The sequence below is a fragment of the Botryllus schlosseri genome, chromosome 10 (assembly GCF_051294905.1).
Source record: "Botryllus schlosseri isolate E-star chromosome 10, Bs_hap1, whole genome shotgun sequence".
Lineage (NCBI taxonomy): Eukaryota > Metazoa > Chordata > Ascidiacea > Stolidobranchia > Styelidae > Botryllus > Botryllus schlosseri.
In genome coordinates this window covers 15,741,315-15,753,625 of record NC_137245.1, presented here as the reverse complement: position 1 = coordinate 15,753,625, position 12,311 = coordinate 15,741,315, and the positions used below count along the sequence as shown (strand labels likewise).

Below are 12,311 nucleotides of genomic sequence, written 5' to 3'. Positions count from 1 at the left end.
TTGATACCAAATATGTCAGGTATGCCTATATAAACCCTTGTTATCGCCAACTGGAGTTTTTCAAAATGCCCTACATTTATGCCCGAGGTAGCCCATTGGTAAAATTGTCATAATCAATTCTATCCTGGTTATAAATATACAATTTTGGTCGGATTGACTTGAATTTGGTACGCTTGGATGCGGAATTTGATGCTGAGTATTCACATACCGAAAATGCCAGGTATAAACCCCTATGACAGCTCTTCATACACACGTTTGCACGCGTTTTCGGCGCGATATATGCTGAGTGTTATTGTATTTATTGCGACTTATAGTCCACTTGTAGACGTTATTTGGATATTGATAAATCGTAGGGACATGTGCTCATCACAGAAACAATCTATAGTTATCTATTCAGTAGAACTCGAAATATGGACTACATTACTGAACATGAACAGTTGTTTGCATTGCAAAGCCGACAGATATGGAAATACAACTTTAAAAAGGCTTCTTTGACTCAATTTTGGGCAAATGTGCAGTCGATGGAGCATAGTCTTTCAGATCTTTGCTATAGCAAGCTGCAACAGCACTTTTGCCATTCCCAACCACATACCTGTATAAATCTGACTATTCAACCCTGACGATGATCAGAAGAAGTATCGCAATAGACTTCAGTCGGTAGATGACATCAGATGTAGGCCTACATTAACAACCATAATTCCGGAATTCGATAAACTTGTCAAACAAGTTCAAGGACAAGGCTCTAATTGAGTGCGTGTTGAGTGAAAAACAGTGCTTGATTTTTTCGTTTATACCGTATTAAACTCTCTTGGATAGAAATCAAAAAACCTAATTTTCGTTGATATATAGCTTGAGTCCGAGGATATATAGGTGAGCTTGAGAATAGTCCGCGGGCCAAAAAGGTTGAGAACCACTGGTGTAGAAGCTTCCTCTACAGTAGCAATCAAGGATTTACATCTGTTCCCAGATCCGTAAAGTACAGTTATCGCAAGAGAAGGAAAAAACGAGAGTCTGGCAACAGGCGTTTCAAGCCTTAGCCACCGAACACCATAACCTAGAAAGGTCGTTGTCGCACCATTCTCGCGCATCTATAGACGCAATGTCTGTTGCAACCTCGGAAGGAATGGATTTGAACGGAACAGAAAGGTATTTTGTAGTGAAATCGTATGATTTTCAACCATGAAGTATAATTGTCAACAATATAGCGTAATGGCGAAGCGTCCGGCTTCTTGATCGGTAAGACCTGATTGGTAACACTGGTATCTATCTTACCCGATTGGCGCTCAGCATTACCGGGATAGCAGGGAGGGTTTGTGCAAGACTAAGAAAGCCTTACAAGGCTATATTTCCTTGTCCAACGGCATAGGCTATGCACATCATGCACTCATGGTGCACAGATCACATCCACAGATTGTGTGTCTGTGTATGTATATCGTGAGTCAAGAACAAAATACATAACATCCTTTCCTTTCCGTTAGATTCATTTATATCCATTTCATTAGTGTTCCATCTCCAGCTTCACTAAAAATGAAGTTGTCAAGGTATTCGCCTGGCTGGGACATGTTTCGAACATGAATTGTCTGTGACCACGTGAACAATATGCTAACAACTTGCACTTTCATGATTGCAATTTTACTCCCCATTCAGGGTGTGTCATAGAAACTTACCCAATTTTTTGTATGTATGGTAGGATTTTTGGAAAAAAACATATTTGTGATTCCAAAAGGTGCCATCGGATGGAAGTTACACCAGCTACATTAGTGTAGTGAATACTATAAATGCCAAGCGAGATGCACTACTTCTGTTGACTATATTGCAACGCATTTAGATTGATATTGTGAATATATTACATTCGTCTTTTGGCCGAGTACTTACAGTATTCATATCTTCATTTTCTGCTCCAACTTGTAGCAATTTTGACCTGTCCTAGATATCGCCGCTTCCACTTGTAACGGAGTGAAAACTTGTGGTGCTACTTCTACTTGAGTAGGGTACTGACAAATTACCACCCCCCTGATAATTTTGTTTCTACATTATGTCATGCTCCTCTGGCATATTATCATTCTTTTTCCAGGCCCAGGACTGCGGGTTCAACGTCTAGTGATGAAGATGAATTTTTTGATGCAAACGACTCTGGTATGGATGCTTCTGTTGCAAACCCTTCCTGATTCAGTAACGGCTCGATTTTAGCCTGGTGCATATTGATCTTCGCAACATCTTTTCAATCATTAATTTTCCTCAACGGACTGATCATTTAGTCGCCATAGTCATTTCTGCAACATTTGTTTCCAGGATTAATTTTTCTCTGGGACTGATCATTTAATCGCCTATTCCACATTATCCTGCATCTCTTCAGTACTATCTGTTGCATGGTCATTGCCTGCCAATTTTCACTTGCTGTGCATTCTTAAGGGTACTGCTTTGCATGTGAGTAGTAATGGAGCTGTGCATGTACATATACAACTTTCTGTTTTTATATAGCTATGGCATGATTTTACAAGTTTGTAGTGCGGAAGTCTTTTGCTGAGCAGGGAAATATAGGCTCATATTCCAATTATTCCATTACTGGTATGCTTGAGACAAGGATTTTGTTGAGGTGGTATTGAAATTTCCATCATTGTATATCACACGGGGGTGGAATTCACCAGCCACAATGAAACCTGATGAGTGATTGATGCGCTTTAACCGTCCTATATGAAATCCTATCAAAGAGTTTCGTAATTTCACCAAAATCACAGATTGTCATATCCAACGCTGTGACCTGTTCGCAAATTAGGAATCTACTGTGTTATAGTATATATCGGGGATTCTGTTCAGTATATTATCTGTGTGTTATGCAATAGAAGGACTTTCGCAACCTGCTTAATTAATATAGAGGATTGTTAAGCTGGTAGCAACTCTTTAGAAGCGGCAATGAGTTGACCGCATAAGATTCAATATTTAGTAATTCATCGTCCAGCATATTGAACTCTTTTTGATTTCAGTAATACCATTTATCAATATATATCCGTTAGTCTACTATTTCTATTATAATATTTCCTTATGCTGACATTTGGTAATCAGAAAATATGCAGTATTGTTTGATATAACTATGTAGGTAGCCTCCAACATTCCTGTTAGCTTGATAATTCATCAATGATAATTTTGGAATCAGAATGCCTTGGATAATTACCAAGTAATGTTGCATGAACCACTTTATACCAGATTGCACCATTTGTTATTATTGCACTGCATTGATAAACAGTATTCGGCTCCTTTACTGTAATAAATGAAAGGTGCCGTCCCGTGAAATACATTACATCCATATTTGTCATTTCCTAGGAGTGGACTTGTGTAAATGCAAGATGTTATGATGGAGAAATGTTGCGACAAACTGAGTAACACGGTATCAGGAGGGTTGGTTAGTCCAGTCAATTGGACTGTGTATTCAGTGTTTGCATATCATGTAACAATAATCAAAGGTGGTGGTAATTTGCTGTCTAACATCGATGCCAGTTCGAAAATAAGGTCATTGAGGACATGGCTGTGAGGCATATCAAATATGCTTGTTCAATTAGTCCAGAATCATGAAAATGTAGAGGAAAGATCTTTACAGCGTGTTGGAGTTATTTGCTATTGACTAGTATGAGCTGGTGATGACGGTGATGTGTCTCAATTGATTTGAATGAGTACGTAGTAACTATGATGCCATAGTATCTGTTCTGTACGTACTGTGATGCCGTGCTATACTACTTGACATGGTTCAAACTTCAGATCTCGAGATGGCTGTGCCATGTAGATGGATTCATAATTGAGAGATTCGAGTGGGTTGAAAGCTTCATTAACCGTTAGGCTCTGTGCTATCCATGTGGTTCTATACATGTTGCTATTAATATTACCACTATTTGGTATGTTCTTGGGATGTTCCGAGAGTTTATTGCAGCTCGGGTTAATCGATGCATTGAATAAATATAGTAGCCTATGTGCCCACAATTTTACAACCTTAATGGAAATAAATTATGAACGTATAAACACTAGGTTCTTAACAGCTTAATTCCATTGCGATTGTAAAGAACCTAGTGTTGATACTGAGACATTTGTAATATTGGAATTATAATGTCAGATGAAACCGTAAACAAAGCTGATCTTATTCAGGTTTTAAAGGTATCTGCCTCGGGCAAAAATATCTGATTTTTCTATGCTTGTTATGGCAATATGTCATTAGGCACCTATTGGCATTTCTTCCAACAAACTTTTGATGGGTAATGTGCTGACATTGTGTGGTAACTCTTACGATTTCGCTATTCTTCTTATCATACGATGAAAACATTAAACTACATACCCAGAGTAGCTTAGACACAGCATTTAATATTGGAATTCTATCGCTACAGCAATTTTGACTTTGCAAAAGACTGCTAGAGCTGAGATCTTATCATTGATTGACGATCCCCAAAATGTATGTACTATCTAGTCAGAAATATTGATTTTAGAAGCATATCTAATGAGTTTGATGACTTTATCTAGTATTTAGAACTTGACCTTGTACGATATGTAAATGGAAATAGTATGATATGTAAATGGAGATAATATGCATAACATCGAAAGCAAACGTGCCTCGCCTTATGTGAACTACCGTGTAAACTGCGGTGAGTGTTCTAATGGTAGGCTAAGACCATTTTTGACTTCAGTATTTCATCAATGCTTGCTTTGAAATTTGCTCAATAGTATTGAAAGTTTAGCAACACATGACGTCCCAGTTCCGAGAATGGGTTATGTAATGCTGCGGAACCTGGTTCAGTGGATGATATCCATTACATTAACAAGTTCTCTGATGTCTGTATTTCAATGCCTTGGTGATGACTGTGCTTGATCCGCTCATTGGTTGCATTGTCCTTGTTGTTATGCTCTATTATACACTTCTCTCAAAGCTGTAGGCAGTATATAATGTAATGTAAACTTGCCTGGTAGCATAGTTGTTACCGTATCAAGTTTAGAGGAGGAAGGTAGGCGTTAGCGAGTACCGTAACTGTGCATGACATGGATATACATTTCTGGAATTTTAAGAGCGCCTTCTATGTAATAGGCTTTGGAAGTTTCATAAACTGGCATATTAACCAATAACATAAACATCCAGTCCTGTCTGATTTTTTGGTTCCTACTCCGATGTAAAGTCAACAGCTTTGATATTGGAATAGCTAGTTAGAATATAACCCCACACATAGCCTAACAAAACCAACAGTGAGACAGCAATGTTTACTCTAATGGTGGCTTGTATCAGGCGATCTTCATCAGTTAGCTATTCATTCCCAAGACCTATAAAGGCAAGGAGTTTCACCTGATCTTTGTCAAGCAACTGAGTAATTTATTCATAGAGTAGGCTAATCATATATTAGTATTCCTGGACATATCTTCAATCAACATTTGGACACTGGACAGTCTTTTTGCATGACAATAATCACCGACCCAACCTGTAATTAGAGCTGATTAAGACCATATGGGATATGTGACTATTGAGTAGATGAAGAAGTCAATGTTAATGTCCAATATTGCATCATTGGCTTACAATTCACTCTTCCAAGTGCCGTTTGGAAACTTTCCTATTCTTCCTTTTGTGTGTATCATTGCTGTAAGATTCTAGACCAAAAAGTGCATCTGCATATATCCCTTGGTAGGATTTTGACATATTTTCAGTTACGTCTTCTAAGAAAATCTAATCGATAAAAGAATGTGAGATGGGCATAGCACATTGCAAGTGTTCTTGTGTTTATTAGGCTACTCTTTCATAATGCAGTTTCTTGAGAATCTCAGTTGAAAAGCTTATCATAGAACAATTTTACAAATTGATACAACTTGTGTTTAGTACAGTAGGCTACATTCTATCAGCCTATGACTAATATTTATCGACCCAACTCAATATAGAATATCCATGTTTTGAAAATATTATATTCTGTTTTACTTATGTATTGGAGATAACCCCATTACTGGTAATACAGTTCTGTTGCTCTGCACAATGTATTACTATGCGTTAGTGTCTAAATGTGATCATATGTGAGTATATGAGTACGGAACAACTCCACTTGCTACACAAAAAAGTTTCCATTCGCAGCTGACTGTTGCTACCCAGTGATAGTATTCGTAGTATCTCAGCCCTTGTAACCTAGAATAGGAATGTCTTCTTGGTGGCATTCCCAATGGACATTATGATTGATAAGTCTTAACCTAAAAATACCTCCATGGATACCTGCTAGACTGCTGTTGTTATGCCAAGAATGCATTACCTTAATTATCCCCACTTTGGTCTTATTATCGATCCTACTGAATTGAAGTCAATCTCATTAGGAAATATTGAACATTTGGATAGGTGGAATAGTTCCAGTTATTCTTGGCAGACTTGAGGTATTACCTTGCTTTTCTGTTGTTTGGTTACAGTGGCATACCATAGTTATAAGCTACTTCCATGCTTTCTGAAATGAGTTGCTGTATCTGTATCCTATCCTGTTGAAGGTTGTATTGGGTTATTGGCTACCGTTGGTCTCTGAGCATTTGAGGAGAGGATACATGCGATTGAGAAAACAGTGTTGAAGGAAAGTTAAGTTTATGATTTCCGATAATAAATAACCACGTAACGAAAGCCGACGGCCTGAAGGATGACAGGCCTCAAACTATTTGCAGCACATTTTGATTTAAATCTCGATCTGTCTGCAGTCATTCGTCGTCTTCAGTCTCGCTGTGATGTTCGCTTTTAAAGTAATTGGCTTCTGTTGAATTGATATTATTTTTGCAGACGAAGACCAAGATTTCATATCTTCTCCTCAAGAAGTAACAAGCGATGCGATAGGTACAATGAATGGTCACGCTAAAACTATTGAGGAGAATACGACAACACAGTATCTACACTCGGAAATTGACATTACGCAAGGCGTTGAAAAGACGCATATCATTGACGACGACGTCGTCGTCGATAAGACTGTAATAAGCGGTGATTCGTCGGTGACCGTTCATGCGGAACAGCATACAAGACAAATCATTTTTGACGGCAGCTTGGCCTCGTCCGATAATAAGGTGAATATAAAGTAGTAGGCATATCATTCGTAATCGATGTTTCTATGTAGTATTATACTGATCTGAAGAATATTTTGGTCAATCACCATAATAAGCCTGTCTAAAGTGAAGTCGTGTGTGTAGTGTAATGTCTTGTGAGTGTTATGATCATCTATTTCAAAATATGGCTGGCCGGTACTAAACTTGGGTGTTGCTTTCACAAGTACATTCGTTGCAGTAAAGTATTTAATAACTCCAAGACTTTTCTTGTCCCCCTTATCAAGATTTAACGACACAATAACGAGCATACAGAAAGAGATTCAAAAGAAAACCAAATCAAATCCGCAAAGTATGACGTATTAATACAATAATAAAAAATGAATGCTAGACAAAGTCAGCTGTACCGGTAGTCATAACAAAGAGACTAGATAAAATCAAATTATACAATACAGTATATACAATAAAATCCAATACGGTCATAACCTACAGTATATACAGTGCGGTGTTGCAGGACGTTGTTTGTTGCTGTAATACAAGCATATAAATCCAATTTTGACCTGACAAAAATGTGTTTCTACGTCTGGAAGCACTGGAGCATAACCGATTTCTGTTCGTTGTGCGTGACCAGCAAACACCCTTTTTCAACTTGTTACCTCTCCTTGTAATAGTAAGCGCCCTAGCATCATCTGCTATTCCTTGCTGTTTTCGGTCAAATCATAGCACCAACCCAACACCAACTCGGAAATGTTTGACATAACCTCCTTTGACTTCCAACAGGGCAGCCAGTCGACCATCAGCGATATCTCGCGCCAATTTCAAGACTGTGAAGACTTTATGTATCGGGCCAAGTTGCCTGTCGTCATGTTGTCCCGAGACGACTTCAGCATTTGGAGTATTCTCAAGCAGTGCATCGGGAAGGTCAGTCGATCTATTACGTCATGGTAGATCAAATCACTCTTATGATTAATGCTGTATGTATAATGTTGGTACTATAACCTAGGACTTACTGAAAGTGGTTTTGGTCTGGTTGTCTTACTCGTTATTGAGTGACAGTGCTCTTCAAGTTCGGAGTTCGTCTAATGTTGCTTTCCTATTACATTTTGCGCAAACAGCAGGCTATTGCACCTGAGTCTGGAGTGAATGCACATATCTACCTAATACGTACACATTGTGTGACACATAGAAAAATTTCTCACGCCAGAAAGTATGTCTCATGAGAGTAGTTACACGATATCTCAAACATTTGGCAAGGTAAAATTACAGGCAACATAACCTTCTTTCAATTTTGCTTAGTTACTATTTGTGATTGTAATAGCAACTGGTGATGTGCAGACCGGAGGAAAATGAACATGGAGTTCGGTTCATCCTGGTAGGTCTGGGTTAATTCATGCAGAAGTCAGTTCCAGATCTTTACAAAATACAAGACATTCCCCCAGTCATAATCTCCTACCTCATACGTCATCTACAACACTCCATCCCACTTGGTATTAAAAACATTTCCCCTCGGGATTCAAATCGGGGATATCTTGAATTTCTGCTTGATCAGAATATAACTTCACTCATCTCTTTAACTTATTCTTCAATTTATATATTATAAACCAGCCTGTTGTCATTTTTTCATCATTCATTTTTTCATTATTTCTCTGTTTATTAATATAAACTTGATTGATGGCACAACTCATTTATCTTCAAATGCATTACATTTTTAATCCAATTCGTGACATAATTTCAATAGTGATTTACAGGGGACATTTAGACTACGGCATGTATAGCTCGACCATTACTATTAAGCCGTGTCTTACTGTATTCATCCTATGCCATTGTATGTCCAACTGCATTCATCTTGTGCCGTTGTATGTCCATTCAAAAATAGTGCATTTATAGTACGCTGTTGCTCTAAAACACTACCCTACTAAGGCTTCATCATTTTCAAACAGAAGTGGACAAACATAGGCTACACAGAGAACAGACAGCCACATTGCTTAGGATGCTGTTACGGTAGGTTTGCCCGGATGTAATTATTCTAAGTTTGCAATTTGATATGTTTCATTTCCTGCTTAAACGTAAACCGTGGAACTCCTTTGCTGCCCGTGTTCTACTCACACAAATTCGTAACCTTACTCAGTTTGGCAGTAATTTTTCTAGGAAGGCCGTATACAAGACTGAATGATAGCAATGTTGTTTCGAAACTAATTCCTGTTGCCAAGATGTGCGGTTTCGAAGTTATATTCATGCCGTGCAGAAGCTGTATTACGTGCATGCCGACACGATAACATTTGTATGCTATGCAGCGTGATATGCTACAGTAGCCTGTATTTTTGCTTCACAAAATTATTGACCTCGAGAGCTGTCACCACCCTATTGTAGGACTTATGGGACGCAGAACCTTGTTATTCAACCAGCAAATGTAATAGTGCTCAGTGCCAAATAAGTCCCACCTGTAAGGCATTTCAGGTGACATTAAATTGGGTTGAAAACCAATAGGCCTGCGTCTGCACTTCAGCGGTTGCTAACATAATTGTAAAGTAGAAATGGTCATTTGGTGACAACCTGTGTCGACATGTTTGCATTCGATTTCAGGAACTGTCCAAAATCACGATGCCTGTCATATTCAACGAGCCCCTCAGTTTTCTTCAGCGCCTTTGCGAATACATGGAGTACACGTCGCTCATTAAACAGGCCTGCGTGACGCAGGATCCAATCGAAAGGTTACAGGTCTGCGAATGCTATTTGGTCAGTTTTGTCATGGTGATGTCACGCTGCTTTTTCAGACCGTTGCCGCCTTCTCTGTATCAGCGCTCGCTTCGCAACTGGGCCGGGTCGGTAAGCCGTACAATCCCTTGCTCGGTGAGACATACGAATATAACAGGTCAGTCTTTTCAGTCTGGGCCGGCTACGCCTGTCATGTAGATAACTTTTTATTGACATGCGTGACCTTCAAACGAATACTGTTAAATATAAGTGTATGAAAAGTGATAATTACACCTTAGAGCTGTCTCTGATTTAGAGGACAATTGAAGATGAAAACATATAAGTGGTCATTATCGCCATCATTATATCTTGCTGTCAGTTAATATTTCTAATTTCGAAAATGGCAGAGTTTGCACATGCATATGGAAAGTGATACCAATTGGACTTTGCTCATTCCATATCTTTGGTCAGCTGATACGAGATACTGATATCGGGAAAAATATGAAATTCAAGGTTCAACTTATCCAATTTATCCATTGTGAATTGTCGCCGGTGGAAATTATGGCGAAAACTGTGGCGAAAATTTAATGTGTACAATTCTCAGTTACGCAAGGAGTCACAAATCTAAATCCAGTCAAATTCGTACACATCTCTGCCTGGTAGTCATGCTGCAGAAACTAGGTCCCCACAAACATAAATTGTACAGTCCTGTCTATCTCACTTTCAACACTTTGGCTAACCGAAAGCCAGATATTGTTTTTAGTACCACCTTCCAACCACGTGTGTCCATTAAGGAATCATGCGAGCAAAAAGCCCGACTCCTACGTTCCAATAATAATGATCTTAATTCGCGGTACTATTTGAATCTGCTCAAGACACACATGATGTATAATGTTTAATCCACAAGACACAATGGGAGGTAATGAATAGATAGGAGAGAATTAAAACGACCAAGTATGTTCTATCAATTGAACATCCGCCTCGGCCTACTGGCATCAATGCCAGTTGTCATGCAGTGTTCCATAGGCCTATTGATCTTTCCGCTTTATATTTTTTTAAAGATTTCCTCACTTTTTTCATTCTTTTGCTTGTATTTGTCCTCACTTGGTCTTTCTCCTTTCTTTTCTGTAAATACGGCATAAGCACAGCCACACAGGGTGCCCCAGATAAACCGCCGACAATCATTGTTGGTACTCAAGAAGAAGTAGAAGTATCACTGTAAATTCCCACTAAAAATAGCTATTTCCAAGACAATACATAACGACTTCAAATGGAATTATAAAATGAAAATCTGAAATGTAGATGGGTTAGTGATGGCTATTTTGGGAATAGCAGTCAATGTATCTTTGCGACTAAATTTTCAAAAATATATTCAGTTACCCTCATACATTGTCATTTTGCCCGGGCATTATGACAGTTTCACTCATAAGCGTGATGGAAATATGTCCAAAATCCAAAACTCAAAAGGTGAGTAGTTTGCCTGAAAATTGTTACGTAGAGGTGAAAGTAGTTTAAATACACAAACACTTGAGTGAGTAGTTCAAGGGGGAAAAACATACTCGTGTACTCTAAAACAGTAGAAGTACTTAGTTACTGACCACCTGTCCTTACATTGTAGTTTAGTTTGCAATGCTATGCTACTACCCTGGTAGCCCTCTGAACTTGGCACTCGATTGACTCTTACATCTCAACATTCCAGGCCGGACCTCGGTTTCCATTGGGTCTCGGAGCAGGTGTCGCATCACCCGCCGGTATCAGCGTTTCACGCCGATGGCAGCGATGGGGACTTTGAATTTCACGGCACCGTAAACCCCAAGCTCAAGTTTTGGGGTAGGAGCGTCGAGGTGGAACCGAAAGGGGTCATGACTTTGACGCTGAAAAAGTAAGAAGAGAATCTTACGTGCTTTTTCGACCCGTAGGCTAATCTTTTTATCGCATTTGCTCGATATAAAGTTTGGGAGCAGAAATTGCTAGAATACATCTACTGATATATACAGGGTTTCACTTACCTCTATATATAGTGATACTGCGAAAGAAACATAATAGTCGAATTTGTGTCTCTGTATTTAAATCTATACAGTTCCAAGATTTTATCAGAGGCCCAATTCAGTATTATGCATTTTAAGGAACAGCCTACTCCTATCAGAACGCTCCTAGCAGCTCGGACAACACTATTCTAGCTGTAATTATTCAATAAAATTGAGTGACAAACCAATACTGGTACTTTTCCATCCTTTGGAATGGAATTGTATTCTTTCAAGTGATGTAGGTTCCGAGAATTGATGCTGCTACCGAATTGATGCGCAATGGCGTAATGAACAGCCGTAAGTCAATAAGCCACGGTTTGGCTGAGTTTATAACTAATCTATCGTCACCTCGGTATTAAGCCAGTTTATATTATCATATCAATGCATGTCTAGGGCTTGGGACAACGTTTCGTGTACGCAGATTCGAAGTGTGCCCATATATTCCACTAGGAGCTATATCACCAACGAGGATGTTAACTCTGTTTCCTGCACTACGATTTGTAATACTTGCCGCAACGATGCCCATCTTGAATCAAACCTGAGGCCTCTGGTCATGATACCGGGGGTGTTACC

The 12,311-nt window shown here is 38.9% G+C and overlaps 1 protein-coding gene across 4 annotated transcripts in view; it reads left to right on the top strand.

Moving 5' to 3' along the window:
* LOC145448043 (oxysterol-binding protein-related protein 1-like) overlaps window positions 1–12,311 on the top strand; it is a 46,074-nt gene that overhangs the window by 24,917 nt on the left and 8,846 nt on the right. For all 4 annotated transcript variants that reach the window (XM_080326359.1, XM_080326356.1, XM_080326357.1 and 1 more), the window contains 7 exons: window positions 968–1,146; window positions 2,075–2,136; window positions 6,764–7,041; window positions 7,798–7,938; window positions 9,601–9,735; window positions 9,792–9,889; window positions 11,411–11,593. In XM_080326359.1, the coding sequence (XP_080182485.1) occupies window positions 968–1,146; window positions 2,075–2,136; window positions 6,764–7,041; window positions 7,798–7,938; window positions 9,601–9,735; window positions 9,792–9,889; window positions 11,411–11,593 (1,076 nt within the window). The remainder of the gene's footprint in view (window positions 1–967; window positions 1,147–2,074; window positions 2,137–6,763; window positions 7,042–7,797; window positions 7,939–9,600; window positions 9,736–9,791; window positions 9,890–11,410; window positions 11,594–12,311) is intronic.